The sequence below is a fragment of the Ascaphus truei genome, chromosome 3 (assembly GCF_040206685.1).
Source record: "Ascaphus truei isolate aAscTru1 chromosome 3, aAscTru1.hap1, whole genome shotgun sequence".
Taxonomy (NCBI): domain Eukaryota; kingdom Metazoa; phylum Chordata; class Amphibia; order Anura; family Ascaphidae; genus Ascaphus; species Ascaphus truei.
This window is the reverse complement of record NC_134485.1, coordinates 111,856,312-111,877,947: the sequence shown is the minus strand read 5'-3', so window position 1 is coordinate 111,877,947 and position 21,636 is coordinate 111,856,312. Positions and strand designations below refer to the sequence as shown.

General features: G+C 42.0%; 1 protein-coding gene across 2 annotated transcripts in view; it reads right to left on the bottom strand.

The window, feature by feature from the left end:
• SMS (spermine synthase) overlaps nucleotides 1-21,636 on the bottom strand; it is a 154,381-nt gene that overhangs the window by 3,827 nt on the left and 128,918 nt on the right. The window contains exons 10-11 of one of the 2 annotated variants that reach the window (XR_012799803.1): nucleotides 19,443-19,512; nucleotides 18,730-18,845 (exon numbers count right to left, since the gene is read on the bottom strand). Coding sequence is in view for 1 of the 2 variants with exons in the window: in XM_075589360.1 (XP_075445475.1) it covers nucleotides 18,730-18,845 (116 nt within the window). In the remaining variant the exon portion in view is untranslated. The remainder of the gene's footprint in view (nucleotides 1-18,729; nucleotides 18,846-19,442; nucleotides 19,513-21,636) is intronic. The other variant, XM_075589360.1, reaches the window with a different exon arrangement.

Here is a 21,636-nt window from a genome sequence, read left to right as displayed (position 1 = left end):
ATCATGATAGATCAATAACAGTGATTGGCTTCTAAGTGCCAATTTGCCAGGCCCGGAAACACTAGGTCAAGATTCTATTCGGCTTCTGCAATCTTTGCCGCAGGCATACCTCTAGTTTATTTGAATAATCCCTTTAATAATCAGTTTGCCGTGAGAGCAGGAACGTGGCTGAACGCAGTCACAGGGAAAGTTAAACAGGATACTGAACATATGTAGGTCTGCTAGTGCCATTTATAATTTGCATTATCATGCTCCAAATCAGATTAGAGGGTTCTGTTCTTTTACGATTATACTCTATAGTATATACAGATTAAATAAAAATCAAAGTGTGTTACAGTATACAGTGGCGGCAGAGTTTATTCTAACTCGGCCGCCACCGCAATGTGCGGGCAGACGCGGCGATCTTTTTTTTTCTCGCAGCGTGCCGCGCGTCAGCTGGGCGCCGGTCACGTGCGCAGGCATCCCCGAAGACGCCAGGCATCCCCGAAGATGCCAGGCATCCCCGAAGACGCCAGGAATCCCCGAAGGAGGCTGCAGGTAAGGGGGTATGCTATAATTCAGAGCGTGGAGCGGGGCGGAACAGCCGGGGGGTCGCGAAGGGAAGGGGGAGGGGAAGATGCGGAGAAGATGGGCTGGCGTGCGGCCAAGTTCGGCGCCAGCCCGAAAACACCCGCAGGACAAGACGGGCAAATGTTGCAATAAAGATTGTCGGGACAGTATATATTGAAGGTATAAACAAGCTACTGTATATATCTGAATATTTTAACTTTGTTGTATGCATGTTACATAGGCATAACCATTTCAGATGTGGCAACATTTAATTATTTGACACATGCAGTATGTAACAGGGGAGTAATCCCTGTTCAAGTAATGTGCCTTTAATCTAGCAGTGTGGTGGTTAACTGCTGGTAGTCAATTAATAAACATCACCTGCCTGATTTAGATTGCTTACAAAAGCCTGTCTGTTGAGACAGGAAGTGACTCCTTAGCTCACTTGTGAGCTGACCTTTGGAAACAGAGCAGGGGTTCTTGAGTCTCCCAGGAGAGACTGACCAAGAGAACACAGATCTCTGGAGCTGACCATGTCTTGAGCTCTGCCAGAAGACACAGCAGAGCTGATTTCAAGACACAGGGAAAACTACTAAACCTGAAGCTGACACACCCTGAGGGAAGGGAGCTGAACCAGGAACTGAGAAGATTTTCCCTCCAAGAAACAGATAAGACTTTCATTCTTAAGATACTTCTTATATCTGATTATTTCATGCTATGTGTTTGGGGCTGGGAGAAATTCTTGACTAAGGGAGATGTGAATTAATTGCATAGTGTTTCACTAGAAATACTCCCAAGTGAATAGAAGCTTTGTTCCCCCCCCCCCCCCCCTGTGTTTGGATGGATTTCCTGATGAAAAGGAAAAGGCACAATAAAGCCTTATTATAATTTCACCTTATAAAAGTCTCCAATTGTGTACCTCTGTGAACATCCGTCTACATATGGTGTCCGAAGTGAGATGAGAGGTGTCTTTGAAGTTAAAAAGGACCGGAGATTTTTATGTGAAATTTTTTTTTGCTTTTTGCCTACAAACAAGTCTGAGCAACTTAAAAAAAAAAAAAAAACCTCATGCAGCAGAGATCAGAGTTAAAGGGATATACACCACTGAAACTTACAAAACCACAGATGGACTCTTTGCCCCAATCCCAAGAGGAGAGAGACTGCTGAAACAGCTACAACTTATTTGCCTATAACAAAGTGTAATATGGTCATTGAAATAGGGTTTTTTCCTTCCAGCCGTAGTCAGGGTTCAAGAAGTGAGTCAGCCCTTAAAATGGGATAGATGTTTGTTCTTTTCAAAAAGTTTCGCTGAAGCAGTGAATACATATGGTGACCCATGAGTGGTACTGATTTTGCAAATAAAGGTTGCAACACCGCATAGGGCTACCAGCTGTGAATGGAGTATATGCAGAAAAGTGTGAAAATTGATACAAGACTGTGCTGAAGCAGGGGAATTTTTAGCAAACAAATGCTGAGTGTAAAATTGCCCTATAGGGTGAAAAGGGATTACTGAACTGTGTAAAAGGTATTTCAAAGCCAATTGCTGAGTGTTGAGTCACCCTGCCGGGAATGAAAGAAATAGTCCACTGCAAAGAATGTTTTTTTTTCTGCAAGTAAAAAAGTCTGCCTATATATATCTTGGGAGCAAAACCCAAAGTGTGAAGTGTGAATGTCATAATACCCAAAGATGAGACTGAAAATTACTGAACTCAGGCAGAAAACAAAATTCTGTTGCTGAATCGGAGATTGCACCTAGCAAGTAAATGGTGTAAAGCAAACAGAAGTTTTTACCTAGCAACTACACATTCAGCATACCTAAAGAGAGATTACACAAAGCAAGTAAATGGTGTAAAGCAAATAGACTTTTTTTTTACCAAGCAACAGCACATCTTGTATACCTGATGGGAGAAAATGCATGCACACGACTGCTGATATTGAAAAAATAAAAAAAATACCCAAGAAAGAAAAGTATACAGAGATGCCTGTGAGAGCTACGACCTCTACAAGCAAAATATGCCCATCTGTAGGACTACCACAATTGGGGGTTCTAGCAAATACAGTGGCAACAGCTGCAATAGCGCCTCCTGAGGTCAGGAAGAAAATGACACCTGATAGCCTAAAAATGGAGGACAAGATGCAGCGTTCCTGTAATGAACCCTACCCCACAGAAGAGTGGCCCTTCCAGTCCAATAAAGAGGAAGACATCTCTTACGGGGAACCCGAACCGAGTCACACCCACAAAACACCCCAAGAATGGTGGGGGTGCCTGAACTCGGCACGAACAGAAAAGACCGCTCCCTTTGATGACGAATATGATCAGCAGGAGACAGAGCGGGAGCAGTGCATCACTGAATATTTCCGTCAGCTATTAGTTGCAAGAAAAGCCAGGTGGATCCAGTGACGCTGCTAAAATTTCAAATGAAGATGGAGACCCCAATATCCCTGGAATATTTCCGTCAGCTATTACAGTTGCAAGAAAAGCCGGGTGGATCCAGTGACGCTGCTAAAATTTCAAATGAAGATGGAGACCCCAATATCCCTGAAGGGACGGTGTCATCCAAATCAAAAAGGCGGAAAAAGAAAAGCGGTTCTTCACTTACCGTGGAAGGAACAGACACGTCCGCAGATCCTGTGGAGGAAAAGGGGGACCGAGTTGCCCTGCAGCCTAGAGAAAATGGAGAATTCATCCCACGGGTAACCGAATATCCAGAGGGCCCAAGGCAGAAGTCGTGTACCCCAAAGAAGTGTCTGTCCGGGTGCCAACAGTGAGGAACCCTCAACCAACCATCCCAGGGAAGTGGAGCCAGAACCAGTGAGTGACGATCCCTTGACCAACCTTGAAGATGCCCTGAAAAATGCCAGGCATGACTGTGATATGCTCCGTGAACAATTGAAACAAAAGGAAGATGGTTACACAGAGCTCCAGAAAAATAACGTGAAGCTACAGGAATATGTGCTCGCAATGTACTCTGCAGCCAGGACTGAATTGGACGATCTCAAGACTAAGCTAGATACTGCAAATGCTACTATTTCTGCCATGAATGAAAAGCAGAGCCAATCTGATAAAATGGTGGCTACGCTAAAGCGGAAGTATGAGGAGGCACTGAAGCAGATGAGTCTTCCAGCAAGAGGTTCACACTCTTCGCATAGAGCTGAATGCCTCACGACAGGAGGTCAACAGTGTCCGGATAGAGGTGGACGTATCTCAGAAAGAGGTTCAGACACTCCGCAGAGCACTGGATGCCTCACATCATGAGACCAACAGCTGCCGCACAGACCTGGAAGTTTCCAGAAAGGAACTACACAGTCTCAGTGAGGAGCTGGACATTGCTAAAGAAACTATTGCTAATCTTAATACAAATCTCCAAGTCTCCCAGAAGGAGCTTCAGACCCTCAACCTAGAGAAGGATGTCTCACGCCAGGAGACTGTTAGTCTCAAAGCAGATGTGCGTAAATGGAAGGAGGACTGCAAAGAGGCCATGAATAATACAGAGACTGAAAAAGGAGAACATTTAAGATTACAAAGAAAAAACGTAAAACTCAAAGAAGAAAATGTTAATTTGACAAATGACGTCAAAGAAAAAAATGAAAAGCTGCACGAGCTTAAAGAAATAAATAGACTTTTGGAAGGTGAGAAGTTTGAAGCAGAGCACCGACTGCAGAACCAACTGCAAGGTCTGCGTACGCACCTCAAGAAGGCAGAGGAGAAGCAGCGAACTCTGCAGGATGACAATCTGCAGGCTGTTAAAGAAATTTAAGTCCTGCAGGAACGTCTGATGACCCAGTATGTCCCCGCAAAGCAGCATGAGAAACTGAAGGCTACCCTGAGCATCACCAAAGCAATGCTAAAAGCCAAGCTTAGAACCCAGGTGACGCGGCACAAAAGGGAGCACATGAAGGTCCACAAACTGAAACAAGTAACTGTGGCTCAAGCAAAGAAGTTCATAGTGCTTCACAATGCAATAAAAATGTGGAGGCAAGCTCAGAGAAAGCAAAGCATGCAGATAAATTCCCTGAGAAGAGACTTGCAAGACGCACTCAAAAAACAGGGATCTCTCGCGGATGAGATTACAGTCCTACAAGGACAAGTATTGACCCTGACTAAGCGTCAGTATCCCACAGCCTCAAACACCCATGAAGACAAGGGTACAGTGAGAGCTGGGAATACCGCTCATCTAAAAGACAAGGTTGCAAAATTTGAACCACCTAAACAAGCACTAGCAAAACCTTCAGCCACCCAGCAGGCAAAGAAAAAGGTGCACGTGCTGAATTAAAACCAGAAGAATCCTTAGCTGATGAAGCTGAAAAGATGGGATATTCTCTGGAAGTGGGTGTGGAATTGCAACTTAATCTAAAAGGGGTTGAACTAGCAACCCCATTGAGTGGGAAAAGGGCAGAGAGACAGCTTCAAGAGCGGAAAACTCAAAGGGCTGTTTTTAAACGCTTTGCAACTGCTGCCATACAGTATGCCTACAATATGACGAGCACCCGACACGAGGGAAATCTCATGACCGCGCACGTAGAAAAAAGACTATACTTGGAAAAAGTCCTCCTCGAGCGACTGAGTGGTGCTGATCTCAAGCACCTTCAGGAGGAGACACGAATAAACTGGAGAAAGGGCTCCAATCCCAGCAGGACTGAGGGTTCTCTTCCTCCACCCACTCTCATTCAAGTCACAGAGATATCTAGAATCTAGCCCGAGCTTCCCACAAACAGGGGAGGTATGCAACAGGGGAGTAATCCCTGTTCAAGTAATGTGCCTTTAATCTAGCAGTGTGGTGGTTAACTGCTGGTCGTCAATTAATAAACACCACCTGCCTGATTTAGATTGCTTACAAAAGCCTGTCTGTTGAGACAGGAAGTGACTCCTTAGCTCACTTGTGAGCTGACCTTTGGAAACAGAGCAGGGGTTCTTGAGTCTCCCAGGAGAGACTGACCAAGAGAACACAGATCTCTGGAGCTGACCATGTCTTGAGCTCTGCCAGAAGACACAGCAGAGCTGATTTCAAGACACAGGGAAAACTACTAAACCTGAAGCTGACACACTCTGAGGGAAGGGAGCTGAACCAGGAACTGAGAAGATTTTCTCTCCAAGAAACTGATAAGACTTTCATTCTTAAGAGACTTCTTATATCTGCTTATTTCATGCTATGTGTTTGGGGCTTGGAGAAATGCTTGACTAAGGGAGATGTGAATTAATTGCATAGTGTTTCACTAGAAATACTCCCAAGTAAATAGAAGCTTTGTTCCCCCCCGTGTTTGGATGGATTTCCTGATGAAAAGGAAAAGGCACAATAAAGCCTTATTATAATTTCACCTTATAAAAGTCTCCAATTGTGTACCTCTGTGAACATCCGTCTACACAGTAAAATGCTAATGTTATACTATTTCATGTGTGTAGGGTTCAGCATTCAGGAAACAGACTGAGGTGCTTTAACAAATACTTTATTTTGAAATAACCATTATAAATTCAACTCTGAATAGTTCAGAGATAGATCACGACCAACGCTGCCTCACTTCTCACTTCCCACTTATCTGCCCCAGTATGCCTTGTCCAAACTTTCTCACTACAATAGAAGTGCACCTTAAAGCAGTAATACAGGTTTCATTTATTTATTTATTTTACTGGATTGAAGCAGAGGGTCTACGGAGCTGATCCGCATTAATTTCAGCTCTGGAGAAGCCCGGCTTCCAGAGATACTTCCTTGCTTAGGGGGTGTTGGTATAGATGTCAGGGAGCTGAGCGCCTGACGAAATGACAGCGCTTAAATGTCCCATGGGACAACAGGAAGCCGTGATGTAATTCGGTGCGGCTTCCTATTGGCCCGCATGACCGGGGCAATTTTAACTCCATAGAAATACCTGCTTCGCTATGGAGGTACAGTAAGTATCTCTGGAAACAGGGGGTCACCGGAGCACAAATTAACTCAGCTCCGGAGACCCCCTTGCTTTAATCCTGTAGTAATAATAATAATAATAAAAATAATTAAACCTGTTTTGCGGCTTTAAAAACGCAGACATATTTGAAAACATTACAATGTGCATACAGCAAAAAAAAATTAAAATTCGGAAATCTGGAATAATTGTCATTTAGCCGTATTCCCAATTAGCATACAGTACATGCAACACAATAACAACTAGAAATGTTCACTTGACCCAGTGTTTTGATTTTGCCTCGAACATTTTTTCGGATTTTGATTTTGTTTTGCCTAAAGTTCCTTGCTTTTTATTGCGATTTTGGAAAGGGAAAATGTAATCTGGAAAAAAAGAAAAAATCCTTATTCTTTTCTCCCTATACGTATATATGTAATTGACAAAAATCCTATTGAAAGTCACTGCTTTTTTTTCATTAATAAATTTGGTTCTACTTTTGTGCACCACCTAGGACAGGGACCTCTGCATCTTCCACCCCTCCCGCTAGCACCAGCACCCCTGTGGCCCCTTCTACGTTTGTACTAATTGTGAAGACACCAGACTTTGATAAATAGCCCTCTATGGATTTATGGAAGTAGCTTGCACAAATTTTTTTTGCCGTGTAACAACAATTTTCTTTGCATTATACACAATGCAAAAAAAACATTTTCACAGTATTGATTTTTTTTTTTTTAACTTCCAAGAATATCTGTCATGTTATATTACCCAACAAGGTGTGGGTTTTGGATCAATATGCAATTCACCACCGAATGATTATCATACATATAAACACTGCATACTCTAAACAATATTTAACCTCAGTTGTACAACCTACCATTACTAATGTACACTGTCTTATCCTTTTGTTTCTTTCCTTGTATCCCCATCTCGAGTTGTTCCATCCCTTCTCATGTATCCTTCCCCCATCCCCCACCCCCCTTTCATTTCTGGTAAATGGTGCTTTCAATGAAAGGTCAAAAAAGGTAACGTGACACTGTGGCTTATGTTGAGAGGTTAAAGAGCTATGCAGTTGTATGTATTTAGCTTTTCTCACTTTGGTGAAGTCCCACAAAGCTTTCCCTAATCTTTTGTTAACATTTACCAAGGGGTGCTGCCCTATAAGACACAATTCAGCGCAGGTAGACACAGTGAGTCATATTTTCTAAGTGTCAGTCCACAAGACCCCTTCCAACCTATACAAGTGAGTGGGACATAAGGTGTCTTATATGGCATAGGATCATTTGTTAAATATGGCCCATTATGGTCCATGTAAGTGAACGGGACATAAAGATTTGACAGAGAAGTGTGTGATTTGAATAAAAAAAAAAGAAAAGTAAAAGGTAGTTTGTATTTTGTTCAACTCTATAATAACACTTGGCCTCAGTGTCTTTTGATGAAAAAATATGTTGGCAGTAGGATTTGTATTTGATAAACAATCCTTTTATACTTGGCTACTTGATATGCCATCCTATACTATATGTCCTTCTTGGATCGAAAAATAACCTCATTTGTTTACTATATTTATTAACTTCTGAACACGAGCAAATAGGCTACTTGCCATATACAGTATATGCTCTATACCCATACAGGGCATACCATTCCCAATAAATGACAGTGGGCCTTTGTACATGAAACAAAATACAGTCATGTGCACACACGATTTTCACACATTCTATTCCATCTTCCTTGTATCTTCCTTCCATGTACCAGCTCCTTACAGGGTAACTATGGCCCAATAAATTGCAGTTGCCTTCCCCTTGACAATACCCTACATCTAGCTGAATGTTTTAGGTACAATGTGGAAAGTTTTTGAATGTGACCAATCAGTGATACAACTGTACACTTACAAAGCAATGGGCCTGTTAACACAAACACACAATAACTAAATCAGTTCTTCCCAACACTAGTGGAAACATTTCACCCAGACCAGATTTTAAGAATAAATCAACTATTTATCAAGCATGTTTCTTCTACAGTATGTGTCTGATTAGCTGGTAATCCTTAACATATGGCCTGGCTGGGATGTCATGAGGGGAGGGTGAAGAAACACTAAACTAAGCATAGTATACAAAGAAATGATTATTTAACAATAATGGCCAATATTTCATAAGCAGTCATCTGCCATAAGACACCATCAGCGCTGAAAGACACCTTACAGCTTATTGACTTGAACGGGTTGTGTCTTATGTCCAAAGACTGTTTAGTAAAGCTCTCACCTTGACAAAGGCTGCCTGTGTGCAGCCGAAACGTTGGATTTATGCTGGATTACATTTTCTACTTTGTGATAAGACCATGTGCCTGGACTATTCTCTTTACCCTGATACCACTTGGGGACCTGGTAGGACGACCCCCCTTGGTCTGTGGGCACCGGCAGGTGACATTATAGTGCTTCATTGATTGTGTGCCAGATCACCTCTTTCTATAGTAAATATGTCCCACATTTACTAAGTATTGCTATTGCACAAGACACCTTCCGGTACCAGACAACACCTCTTGGCCCCAAAATAAAGTGGATAGGTCATAACGTGTCTTGTGGAATAGCAATGGTAAGCAAAAATAGTTCAAACGCCAAAAACATTTTGGGGGAAAAAACAGAAAACCTCTTGTAAAAAAATAAACATTTAAAAAACGATATGCTTTATTTTGTTTGAATTTGCATTACAAGGGTTATTTACTAAAGTATCCAGGTTGCAATAAGGGGCAAATTTTGTACCAAAGAACTGCACCAGGTTTATCAGGAGAACAGCTCCAGTTACTTTCTATGGGATTCCTTTTCTTGCAGGAATATGGTGATGTTTCTGCACTGGTTTTCTCCATGTTTTCCAGCTAGGAGATTGTAGTAAATAGACCCCTAGGAAGGATAACATGACAATGAAAAAAACTCTGTTCAGGTAGCTATTTTAACAGTGGTTAAAAGTCTGTAGGACCTATGTAACAAGTCAACATTGGTGCAATTCTGGGGGCAAACATGTTGCACCAGATGTTTGAATGAAAATTTTTGCATTTCTCTGTGTGTGTGTATATATGTATGTATGTATATATATATATATATATATATATATATATATATATATATATCAAAACAAAACAAAAACATTAAGGAGCACTCATTTTCTCTCATAGGTATTTCCAAGGACTCATTTTCTCTCATATATATATATATATATATATATATATATATATATATATATATATATATATATATATATATATAGTGACAGAAACCAGGGGATGGTAATAAATTCCATACATAGGGCTCCCAGGATACTGAACAGTTTCTATCCTGTTTAGGCTGGCAAGTGCAGCCTCATAATACATGCACTCCAACCCATAGTTTGGCAAGTGCTGGAACTGAGGGATGAGGGATCCAGACCAGAGTTTGTCTGCTGCCTGATTTCTGTCACCTGTCATGCTAATTAGAAATCAGGTATTTAAGACTGATTTCCTGGTTCCTCTCCTCTCTCTCCCCAAGAGCCTGGAGGCAGGAAGGCTGCTTGAAGCAGAGAGGGGAAAAGCCTCTCCCCAAACAGGTTAAATCATTCTGCTCTTTTGTGTCTAAAACTGCAAAGTTCCTTATTTTTTTGTTGGAAGTGGAAAAGCCACTTCAACCCTGAGTCAGGGAAAACCTAAGTTAAGTTATAGCTCCGGTGAGCAGGTTTTGTTTTGCTTGTGTTTCTGTTGTTTACACTGTGGCAGTCTCAGTGCCTGGGACTGAATAAACCAGGCATAGCCTGTTTAAAGGAACAGCACGTGACGCCTCGTCATTTAACCCACCCTAAAAGACCGTGTTCTAACAGTCCCGGACAGACAGCGGAGCCCCGGAGTAAGCCGTTTGTCACTATATATATATATATATATATATATATATATATATATATATATATATACATACACATACAGGTATGAAAAATAACGTACACCCTCTTTGAATTCTATGGTCTTACATATCAGGACATAACAATCATCTATTCCTTAGCAGGTCTAAAAATTAGGTAAATACAACCTCAGATGAACAACAACACATTACATATTACACCATGTCATCATTTATTTAACAAAAATAAAGCCAAAATGGAAAAGCCATGTTTGAAAAACCAAGTACACCTTATGATTCAATAGCTTGTAGAACCACCTTTAGCAGCAATAACTTGAAGTAATCGTTTTCTGTATGACTTTATCAGTCTCTCACATCGTTGGGGAGGAATTTTGGCCCACTCTTCTTTACAACGTTGCTTCAGTTCATTGAGGTTTGTGGGCATTTGTTTATGCACAGCTCTCTTAAGATCCAGCCACAGCATTTCAATCGGGTTGAGGTCTGGACTTTGACTGGGCCATTGCAACACCTTGATTCTTTTCTTTTTCAGCCATTCTGTTGTAGATTTGCTGGTGTGCTTGGGATCATTGTCCTGTTGCATGAACCAATTTCGGCCAAGCTTTAGCGTTCGGACAGATGGCCTCACAGTTGACTGTAGAATACTTTGGTATACAGAGGAGTTCATGGTTGACTCAATGACTGCAAGGTTCCCAGGTCCTGTGGCTGCAAAACCAGCCCAAATCATCACCCCTCCACCACCGTGCTTGACAGTTGGTATGAGGTGTTTGTGCTGATATGCTGTTTGGTTTTCGCCAAACGTGGCGCTGTGCATTATGGCCAAACATCTCCACTTTGGTCTCGTCTGTCAAAAGGACATTGTTCCAGAAGTCTTGTGGTTTGTTCAGATGCAACTTTTCAAACCTAAGCCGTGCTGCCATGTTCTTTTTAGAGAGAAGAGGCTACCTTTCCAAACAAACCATACTTATTCAGTCTTTTTCTAATTGTACTATCATGCACTTTAACATTTAACATGCTAACTGAGGCCTGTAGATTCTGAGATGTAACTCTTGGGTTTTTTGTAATTTCTCTGAGCATTGCACAGTCTGACCTTGGGGTGAATTTGCTGGTACGTCCACTCCTGGGAAGATTGGCAACTGTCTTGAATGTTTTCCACTTTTGAATAATCTTTCTCACTGTAGAATGATGGACTTTAAATTGTTTGGAAATGACCTTATAACTCTTCCCAGATTGATGGGCAGCAACAATTGCTTCTCTAAGATCATTGCTGATGTCTTTCCTCCTTGGCATTGTGTTAACACAAACCTGAATGCTCCAGACCAGCAAACTGCTAAAACTTCGGCTTTTATAGAGGTGGTCACACTTGCTGATGATCAATGAATTAAGGGCATTTGATTAGCAGCACCTGTCTGCTACTTAGCATCTTAATTCATATGGAAGCAGTAAGGGTGTACTTAGTTTTTCACACATAGCTTCTCCATTTTGGCTTTATTTTTGTTAAATAAATCATGACACGGTGTAAGATGTAATGTGTTGTTGTTCATCTGAGGTGGTATTTACCTAATTTTAAGACCTGCTAAGGAACAGATGATTGTTATTATGTCCTGATATGTAAAACCATAGAATTCAAAGAGGGTGTACTTTCTTTTTCACACCACTGTATATACAGTATAGAATGGCACCTCTTTTTGGAACACGTTTTTCTGTAACCTAGAATTGCACCTTTTTTTGGGGAATATGTTTTGCTAAATTTGATTTTGTTTTAATTCATATTTTTCTAGTATAGAGAGGACTGACTACTCCGGAGGCGTAAACCCATAAATGAATCCTGGTTGTGGCAGCATAACTCGAGTGTAGTGTGATGGTTTTCGGGCCATTATGCTCATTTTTAGTGCCCTGCGGCAAGGTAATAGTCAACAGGATGATCGTTTTTAATCACACACACACACACACACACACACACACACGCGACAAATTGGTGACAAAGAAAAGTTTGTTAGAAAGCAATAACAAAACAAAAAAATGAATCTATATTTTCATTTGTACATTTATACATCTTTAAGAGAAATAATGCCTGACATGTTCACTAGACCTCAGGCTAAAACATGTTGGCAGTACAGCTGATGGTATATAGGTCAGGTACAACTTAAAAGAATTTTGACAGATGCTGATAACCTTCATGAACCTTTCTTTGATAAAAGGATTGCTGAATATTTTTTCTCTATGTAGTAAAGGATTCAAAGTACTGCCTTTATAAATAATCTGTTCCCTTCAATGCCGAATACCAGTGGTTCTTCGCCTTTTAAAACCCCTGTGACCAGGGGCGTAGCTATAGCCCGAGCAGCCTGGGGGCCCGTGCTCATGGGAACCCCGCTCCATCCCCGTTGGCGGGCCGGCCCCCTGCCTGCACATTAATTCCCTGCAGCGGGCAGGAAGCACAGAGGGAAATCCCTTCCTCTGCAGGTGGGTGGGGCCTGGGTCAGGGGGCGGGGCCCTGAGATGCCGTAGATAGGACAGAGGGGAAATGCCTTCCTCTGCTGAGCCTCCATAGGTGGGCGGGGCCTAGGTCAGGGGGCGGGGCCTGAAGTAGTGCAGCGTGAGACTGAAGCTGCAGCCCGAGAGACAGGCTGGGAAAGGTGAGAGGGATGGGAAGGGTTAAATCACAGGTGTAACAACAGACATGAAAAGGAAAGAAGACAGAAAAGAAGAGACACAAAGAAAAAATGAAGTACAAGAGAAATACATGAGAGAGACCAAAGAGAGATAGATAGAGACCAAAGAGAGAGAGACCAGAGAGTGAGAGACCCCAGAGGGAGAGGGGGGGGGCAGAGAGAGACGCAGGGGAAGAGAGAGAGGGGTAGAGAGCGAGAGAGAGGCACAGAGAGAGGAAGGGGCAGGGAGAGAGAGGGCAGAGAGAGAGAGGGGCAGTGTGAGAGAGGTGCAGAGAGAGAGCAAGGGGCAGAGAGAGAGGGGCAGAGAGAGAGAGGCAGGGGCAGAGAGAGAGAGTGGGGCAGAGAGAGAGAGCGGGGCAGAGAGAGAGAGGCAGGGGCAGAGCGAGAGCGGGGCAGAGAGAGAGAGAGCGGGGCAGAGAGAGAGAGCGGGGCAGAGAGAGAGAGAGCGGGGCAGAGAGAGTTGGGCAGAGAGAGAGAGAGTGGGGCAGAGAGAGAGTTGGGCATAGAGAGAGAGTGGGGCAGAGAGAGAGAGAGTGGGGCAGAGAGAGAGAGAGTGGGGCAGAGAGAGAGAGAGAGTGGGGCAGAGAGAGAGAGAGAGAGTCAGGGGGCGGGGCCTGAAGTAGTGCAGCGTGAGACTGGAGCTGCAGCCCAAGAGACAGGCTGGGAAAGGCGAGAGGGAGGGGAAGGGTTAAATTACAGGGGTAACAACAGACATGAAAGGGAAGAAGACAGAAAAGAAGAGACACAAAGAGAAAATGAATACATTTCAAAGAGAAATACATGAGAGAGACCAAAGAGAGAGACCAGAGAGTGAGAGACCCCAGAGGGAGAGGGGGAGGGGGGGCAGAGAGCGGCAGGGGCAGGGAGAGAGAGAGTGGGGCAGAGAGAGAGTGGGGCAGAGAGAGAGAGAGAGAGGGGCAGAGAGAGAGAGAGAGAGGGGCAGAGAGAGAGAGAGAGAGAGCGGGGCAGAGAGAGAGAGAGCGGGGCAGAGAGAGAGAGAGAGCGGGGCAGAGAGAGAGAGAGAGCGGGGCAGAGAGAGAGAGAGCGGGGCAGAGAGAGAGAGAGAGCGGGGCAGAGAGAGAGAGAGAGCGGGGCAGAGAGAGAGAGAGCGGGGCAGAGAGAGAGAGAGAGTGGGGCAGAGAGAGAGAGTGGGGCAGAGAGAGAGAGAGAGAGAGAGAGAGAGAGAGATAGAGAGAGAGCGGGGCAGAGAGAGAGAGCAGGGCAGAGAGAGAGAGCAGGGCAGAGAGAGAGCGGGGCAGAGAGAGAGCGGGGCAGAGAGAGAGCGGGGCAGAGAGAGAGCGGGGCAGAGAGAGAGAGCGGGGCAGAGAGAGAGAGCGGGGCAGAGAGAGAGAGCGGGGCAGAGAGAGAGAGAGCGGGGCAGAGAGAGAGAGAGACATGAGGGGCCCTAAAAAAAAATTTGCCCAGGGGTCCGGACATGTCTAGCTACGCCACTGCCTGTAGCCCTTTACAAATGTGTGACGACGCAGTGAAAATCGTTAAAAACCTATTGTGACTTTGCAGAACCCCAACCCCTTATTCTACGGATGCAGCAGACATCATCACTCCTGCTAGTGCGAAGGAAATAGTGCACTAGCCCCGTCCCCTTCTTGGGCACAGCTAATTAAAAACATTGGCCACTCCTCCCACTGGTGTTGTGCATGTCCAGCTCCAAAGTGCTGGGAAATAAGTTTCAGGCGAGGAGAACACAACAAACAAATTATTTAAAATGCAGGTCTCCTCCAGGACATAGGTACAAAGTACATCTCTACTCACAAGTTCATAATGCAATTCTTAATTTACTGTGACAACCAAGAACAGAGGAGGAACAACGTTTCAGGTCCCATATGAGAGGTTCCTCCTCTGTTCTTGTCTAAAGAATTGCATTATGAACTTGTGAGTAGAGATGTACTTTCTACCTCTGTCCTAGAGGAGACCTGCATTTTGAATACTTTGTTTGTGTATGTCCAGCTGCAATGCACCAGCGGGAATTATAGCATCTGCTACATTTGTATGTATGAAAAATACTACTGCATTGGTGAAGCTTATGTTTTTAAATAAAGCTTTCCATATCATACAGAATTTATCATATTATAAAGTAGTATAACATTTAATAACTTTTTTTTTTAACATAATACAATAGAACATATGACAAATGTCAAGTCTTGAAGAATAACATGTCAGCCATTACCAAGTTTGGTATTTAAACATATTTGGAAACACAATATATAGAAGCAACATATGAAGGTTAGGTAATCTGGACAAATGCAGACCAAGCAGTATTTTTCAATACACAAAAAAAATGAAGACAACTTTATACATAACACAATCCCATATGTACCAAGTAAATCCTCTCTATTTCTAACTGATGTAGCTAGGCAACATGTGTGTGAATACCTAAGAACGAACATTCCAAAATGCTCTCTTACACCTTTATTCAATACAGTAATAAGTTAAGAAATACACAGTTAATGTACTAATTTCTATTGACTTGAATGGAAGTTAATGCATCGTTAACTGTGTACTACCAAACTTTAGCTGGTTATTCATTAAACTGTGATATGCCGATCAAGGCACTATTGCATAGAAACTCCCATTGATGTCAATGCTACTTTTCGAGCAATAGTACCATTTGCCATTATCGCTGTTAAATGAATAACCCCGTCATGATAATGTCATGAGATATTGGGTATTGTTAATCCCTCTGGGGCTTAATGGGTTAATGAGCTACAGTTTTAGGAAAATACAAATATGTGTGGTGTCTTTTCAGAAATATCTGGGCTTCAAAAGGCTTGATTGAAGTTGGGTGTGAAAAGTACAGAGGGGGTTTGGTGTATGTTAATACCTAATTTGCAGGCCAAGTGTATATTGCTGGTAGAGAAAGCTAGGCCCATGTCTGGAGCATTGTGTGTGAAATATAGCACCTGTGACAAACGTTCTCTACACAGGAGGCCCAGCTTCAAAGCATTTCTTGACAAGGGGTTTTATGGGGGCCAGGGGTGTGGCTACAGAAGGTATCAAAATGAGTGACCGAATTAAATATAAGAATATCATGAGATGTTCTCGGCTGAACATGCTAAAAGTAACGTGTGTATCCGTGGGACCGAGTCACAAATAATGATTACAGACATGATGTCTAGCAGGTACTAAGAGACAGATATTAATATCTCTCTGAATTTTAGTATTACACGGTAATATTTAGTCTCATTGGGAGCGTCATGTGTGCCGGAATGTATTAATATGCCTGCGTGCCAGTAAGTATTACTGAACTGAAGTTATGAAGTTATTTAGATAGGAAAAGCAGTTTTTAAACATCCTGGGGTGGGAGGAGTTTTACTCTGGGGTAAGACTGTCAACCTCACCACTGATTTATGACAGGGGCTGGGTTTAGGTTGTGTTCAATGGAAAATAACTGTATTTAAGGCTGAGCAAGTGTGGTGTGGGGTAGATATCTACAGAAGAGTATTTGAGACCAGATACGGGATATTTCAAGTTTCTTACCAGCAACCTCTCTGGGGAAAATCTATGTCATGTGGTGAAGTATAGATTTTCTTTTATGTTTATCATTTTATTTTAAGAAGCTGTTCTGCCTTATATTGTAATAACTGTATGTTTATTTTGTAATACCTTTTCTGTAATCTAAGCACTGTATTTTTATATATATTAAAACATTTAATAAGTAATGCTTTGGGCTCTGAATGAACTAATGCGCGCACTGGAGAGAATAACTTACGAATTCGGGCACATGTTACTACAACTGATTTTGTGTGTTAGAGTGCATAGTTTTTCCTACAATAAACAGGGACCTGAGGCCCTGGCGGATATTTTAGTCTAAGATCTTTTATCATATCTGCATAACCTCAGGTGGTGGCAGTGGATAGATATGATGTGCAATTGAGTAGGGGTTAAGACTTGCAGAGGAGAAAGGGGGGTTGCTAGAGAAGCCTTTGTGTATTAACCCTGGTTGCATATCTAAAGTTACGTGCTCACTTGTGTGCTGTTTGTGGCGGTAGTATATTGGGACGGCTTGAAGAGAGCTACAACTCATTTGAGGGACCCTTGAGGGGGTGAAGAGTGGGGCAGCTTGCGGGTTGTGTATTGATCCTTGATCCTGTTAGAGGGGATACTGTCCATTTGACGGACCTTTGCGGAGGTGAAGAGTGGGTGTGCTTGCGAGCGTCGGTATTAACCCTTGTCCCGTATGCAGGTCGTGTGCTAGCAGGGGGTCGTACGTGACACCCCCGTAGGCCCATATCCTCTAAATTATCCTAATCTTTATATGTGGGAGTTAAGATGTGGCTGAAGCATAGCACCTGATGAAATAATATTGCTGAGATTAATATACTGTTGAAATGGATGATATATTACTAAAATAGACTGGGGGGGGGGTCTCTGGAGAAGAATTGATGGTGATGTTCTGTTTCCATTTTATCTGTTCTGTTATGTCTTTAGTGTCCATTTTGTGTGTAAGAATGTGTGTGAGGTATGAATGAGTTTCGCTCATAGTAGATTTACGACTGTGCTTGAAGTAACGCCCCCATTCCTGGTATCTAGAAGTACCTGATTCCTATAGAGCGCTGTTTTAATCCAGTTTTAATGATCTGTAAAATGATTGGTTTAAGAATTAAGGAGTGATTATCATATTCTGCCTAGCAACTTTTGGTAGACAAAGAGATGCACATATGTATGGGCCTTCCCTGGCAGAGAGTCTCATTGACTTTTGTGTATGATCATACGCTATGCTGTACAGGCAATAAACTACTCATTATCTACGTACCCGTGTTTGTGAGTTTGCAAACAATGACACACCCTTTAGTGAAATGGGACTATGGGATATATACACAGTTCTGTTTTGGAACCAAGTGTTATCTAATGCGACGATAACTTAAGTTAATGCCCATTAATCATAAGACAGTATACACTAAACGTAACGTAATGTTTACTCCTGTAAAAATGATGGTGTTATTTGTAAGATGTTACAACTAATGGATTCAACTTTAATATTTCTGGTGCTCAATTAGGGCTTTAAGTTTTATCAATTAGATTGTAAGCTCTTCGGGACAGGGACTCCTTTTCCTAAAATACACTTTTATGTCTGAAAGCACTTCTTCCCATTATGTGTTATTTGTTATTTATATGATTATCACGTGTATTACTGCTGTGAAGCGTTATGTACATTAATGGCACAATATAAATAAAGATCAACATACATACATTCTAATCAATGTATTCAAGAAATAAGGGGTTTGGCGTTTCTCACCAGAGTGCTAAGACAATATGTATTGAATGTATCAAACAGGATCTTAGGGGGTAAGTAAGTCTATATAATCCCAAGCGGCCGTTTGGGCTGTTTTCATCTGAAACTCCCATGGACTTTAGGGGGGATTTTCATTCGAAAACTGCCCAAACATCCACTTAGGACAATATAGAAATCGGCCCTTAAACTTTGTATTTGTGATTAAAAACATCTCTTAAAAAGTAACTGCTACTTTAAAGTTTAGAATAAATAGAAATGATATGCAATAAAAAAAAGAAAAAGGATAGCCCACATGGCTGCAAGAATGCATGGTTTGGGGGTAATAAGCAGAACCAGGTAAGAACATGTAAAAACAAAGATGCATACAGTATGTTAAGAGCGCTAACTTTTTTTTACATTTTCTCAACCCAAATATTATCTCACAGCACATACATTTTTAGTAATACCTTCAAAGCAGTCTGCCCTAGTCACATATTCCTGATTCTGAGCTCACATTTACAAAAGGATACAATTCCATGTAGGAGGGAACACATACTATCTCCTTAGAGAATTCCACAGGACAATAAAGCATGTTCAGCTGTTCTTCATAGAGTGTCAGAGCCTCAGTCAGGTTTACACAGTTTCCCTGTGGGAGGAAGTGAAAGAGGAAAGGAAAGGTGAATTATAAGCTTATTGACAAGTATTCTAAATGATGACCTTGTAAAGGCTACTAAAGCAAAATAGGAACCTGTTATTCATCACTGGAGCTGTCTCAGAGACTAGGCTAAGCAATAAACAAATAGTTCCAATGGCAATGTTGTTACAGACCAAGGGACCAGACAAAGCCTAGCCAGCCATGCAAACCCCTACACTGCTAGAAGGGAATCCACTGCATAACTGAGCAGCAAAGTCAATAAACAGGAACATTAGTCACTGTGCCATTCTACTGCAAAACCCTATACATTGTACCATGTTCCCCACTACATGATCTAATTTATTATTCTTTCACTCCCAAGCAGTTAAAGAGTTTCTGACCAGATTTAAAATAGAGATACACTCAGTGAGAGCAGTGACTTCAGGATTTCAGAAATCGAAGACCAAAGTTGATCTTCAAACACTTTTTAAATTACGCATTTTAGAGTCTAGAGTCTAATCACACAGTTAGTTGACTGTCTTCCTCGTATTTCATTAAAACAGGTCTATTATTAAGCGGTGTCAAATACATGTTTAATGAAATACTCACCTTGCTGTTGTGATAATATGTGCATATAAACTTCCCGTCTGTGTATAACAGCCGAATGAGGGTTGATGTACTAATGTAAAAAAAAATAAACCTGTAAAGAAAGGCTTTGGCTTGATGCACTGCATCATTTTCTGCCTGTGTTTGGGTCAAATGTAAAAATGCTTTTTTCTCCATTTTGTGCAAGTTTTTAGCTCTGCATGGTAACGCGACAACAATACAAATAAGGTTTGCCGATAGTAAAATGTGAAACACAAGTGCACAGACTATCCCTTTATGTGCGTCATTTAATTTACTCCTAACACCTTCTACAGTATTGCAAAACCGCACCCTGACATGCAGCAAAATTGGAGTCAAGATACATGAATAGGTGTTTAGAGATCACGCAAAAATGTTAATTCAAATTAATGGTTGTCTTTGCTCAATTACGCTTTCATGAACTGAACCTCAATGTGCCTTGACACATGGATGCTAAGAGATACAAGATGAAAAGGATGCTACAGGCATACCACACATTAATGTACGCAATGGGACCAGAGCATGTATGTAAAGCGAAAATGTACTTAAAGTGAAACACTACCTTTTTCCCACTTATCGATGCATGTACTGTACTGCAATCGTCATATACGTGCATAACTGATGTAAATAAGGCATTTGTAACGGGCTCTATAGTTTCCCCGCTTGCGCACAGCTTCGGTACAGGTAGGGAGCTGATATTGCTGTTCAGGACGTGCTGACTGGCGCATGCGTGAGCTGCCGTTTGCCTATTGAGCGAGATGTACTTACTCGCGAGTGTACTTAAAGTGAGTGTCCTTAAACCGGGGTATGCCTGTATTTGCCAAAACTGCCTTGAAATCTGTCCCCACAGGCTTGTGCATAGAGATGAATTTATGTATTAAGATACTTTTCTCTGTGTGATGCCGAGTTCATTTGGGATTTCGGGATCAACAAACAGTTAACGGGTAGTTTGATAATGTACAAATTTCTGCATTTGCACTGTTTTCTACTTTACCACATCTCTGGTGAATAAAAAAAACATTAGGGCATCAAAACCATATATAGTAACGTAGGCACTCTTGGTAATCATGGAAAATAGCTGAAGCGCTCAAATGCAGGTATATCTCAAAATGATAATAAGCCAGACCACTGTACCAGGGTACTAACAATTGATATAGTACCTATTGTGTCATATAATGGGTACTATCCTCCTGAAGACAGGTGGTGTGTGGTGCAACCCACTCACCATCAGTCTCATTGGCAGGTTCCCCTGAAAAATATGCAAATACTCACATCCTGGTAGGGCAGGCAGGCAGGCTGTGCAGCTACTCAATGCAATACAGGGAAAAGGGAGACCAAAAAGCGCACCAGCACAAACGGAGCAGGAAGAAACCAGGACAAAAAAATTATTAAAAGGGCACTTTAATGTGGCAAAAGACCCATCCAATGCATTTCGAACGTCGCAGCGTTCTTTTTCAAGGAAAAAGAACGCTGCGACGTTCGAAATGCATTGGATGGGTCTTTTGCCACATTAAAGTGCCCTTTTAATAATTTTTTTGTCCTGGTTTCTTCCTGCTCCGTTTGTGCTGGTGCGCTTTTTGGTCTCCCTTTTCACTCTTGGTAATCAAACAGGTATATTTGTTTGGCATTTTGGTCCTTAATGGGATCTTTATAAGGTCTCTAGTGACATAAATCTATCAACTTGCATAGACATTTAGGGCCATATTTACTAGGCAGTCTTCTGCTATAAGACACCTTCCTGTGCTGCAAGATATTTTACAGCCCAATTAAGTCAACGAGCCAGATGGTGTCTTATGGCAGAAGACTGCTTAGTAAATATATATAATTATGACTTTTAACTTGCCTTGGTGTACTGTACCTTTTTTCCAATTGACCTTTTAATATGTCCCAGCTACAGTACCTGCAGAGCTGTATCCATGTATGACCAGAATTTTAATATCATGAAGACATCCTAGGCATTCTACCTCCCACCTTCTCTTTCCCAGGTGCAGCAATTATTTATGGCCTTGAAAAAATAAGTGCTGGAGATCCTGGATTTGTAAACATCTAAAGCTACTACTTGGACAGTTCTGGTGTAGTCTACACACTTTGGTCCTTATTCCATCAACAGCAATAGCAACTATTCAACGCCATCCCTGACTTCAATTGTGATTTTCGTGAGACTTAGACACATTAGAAC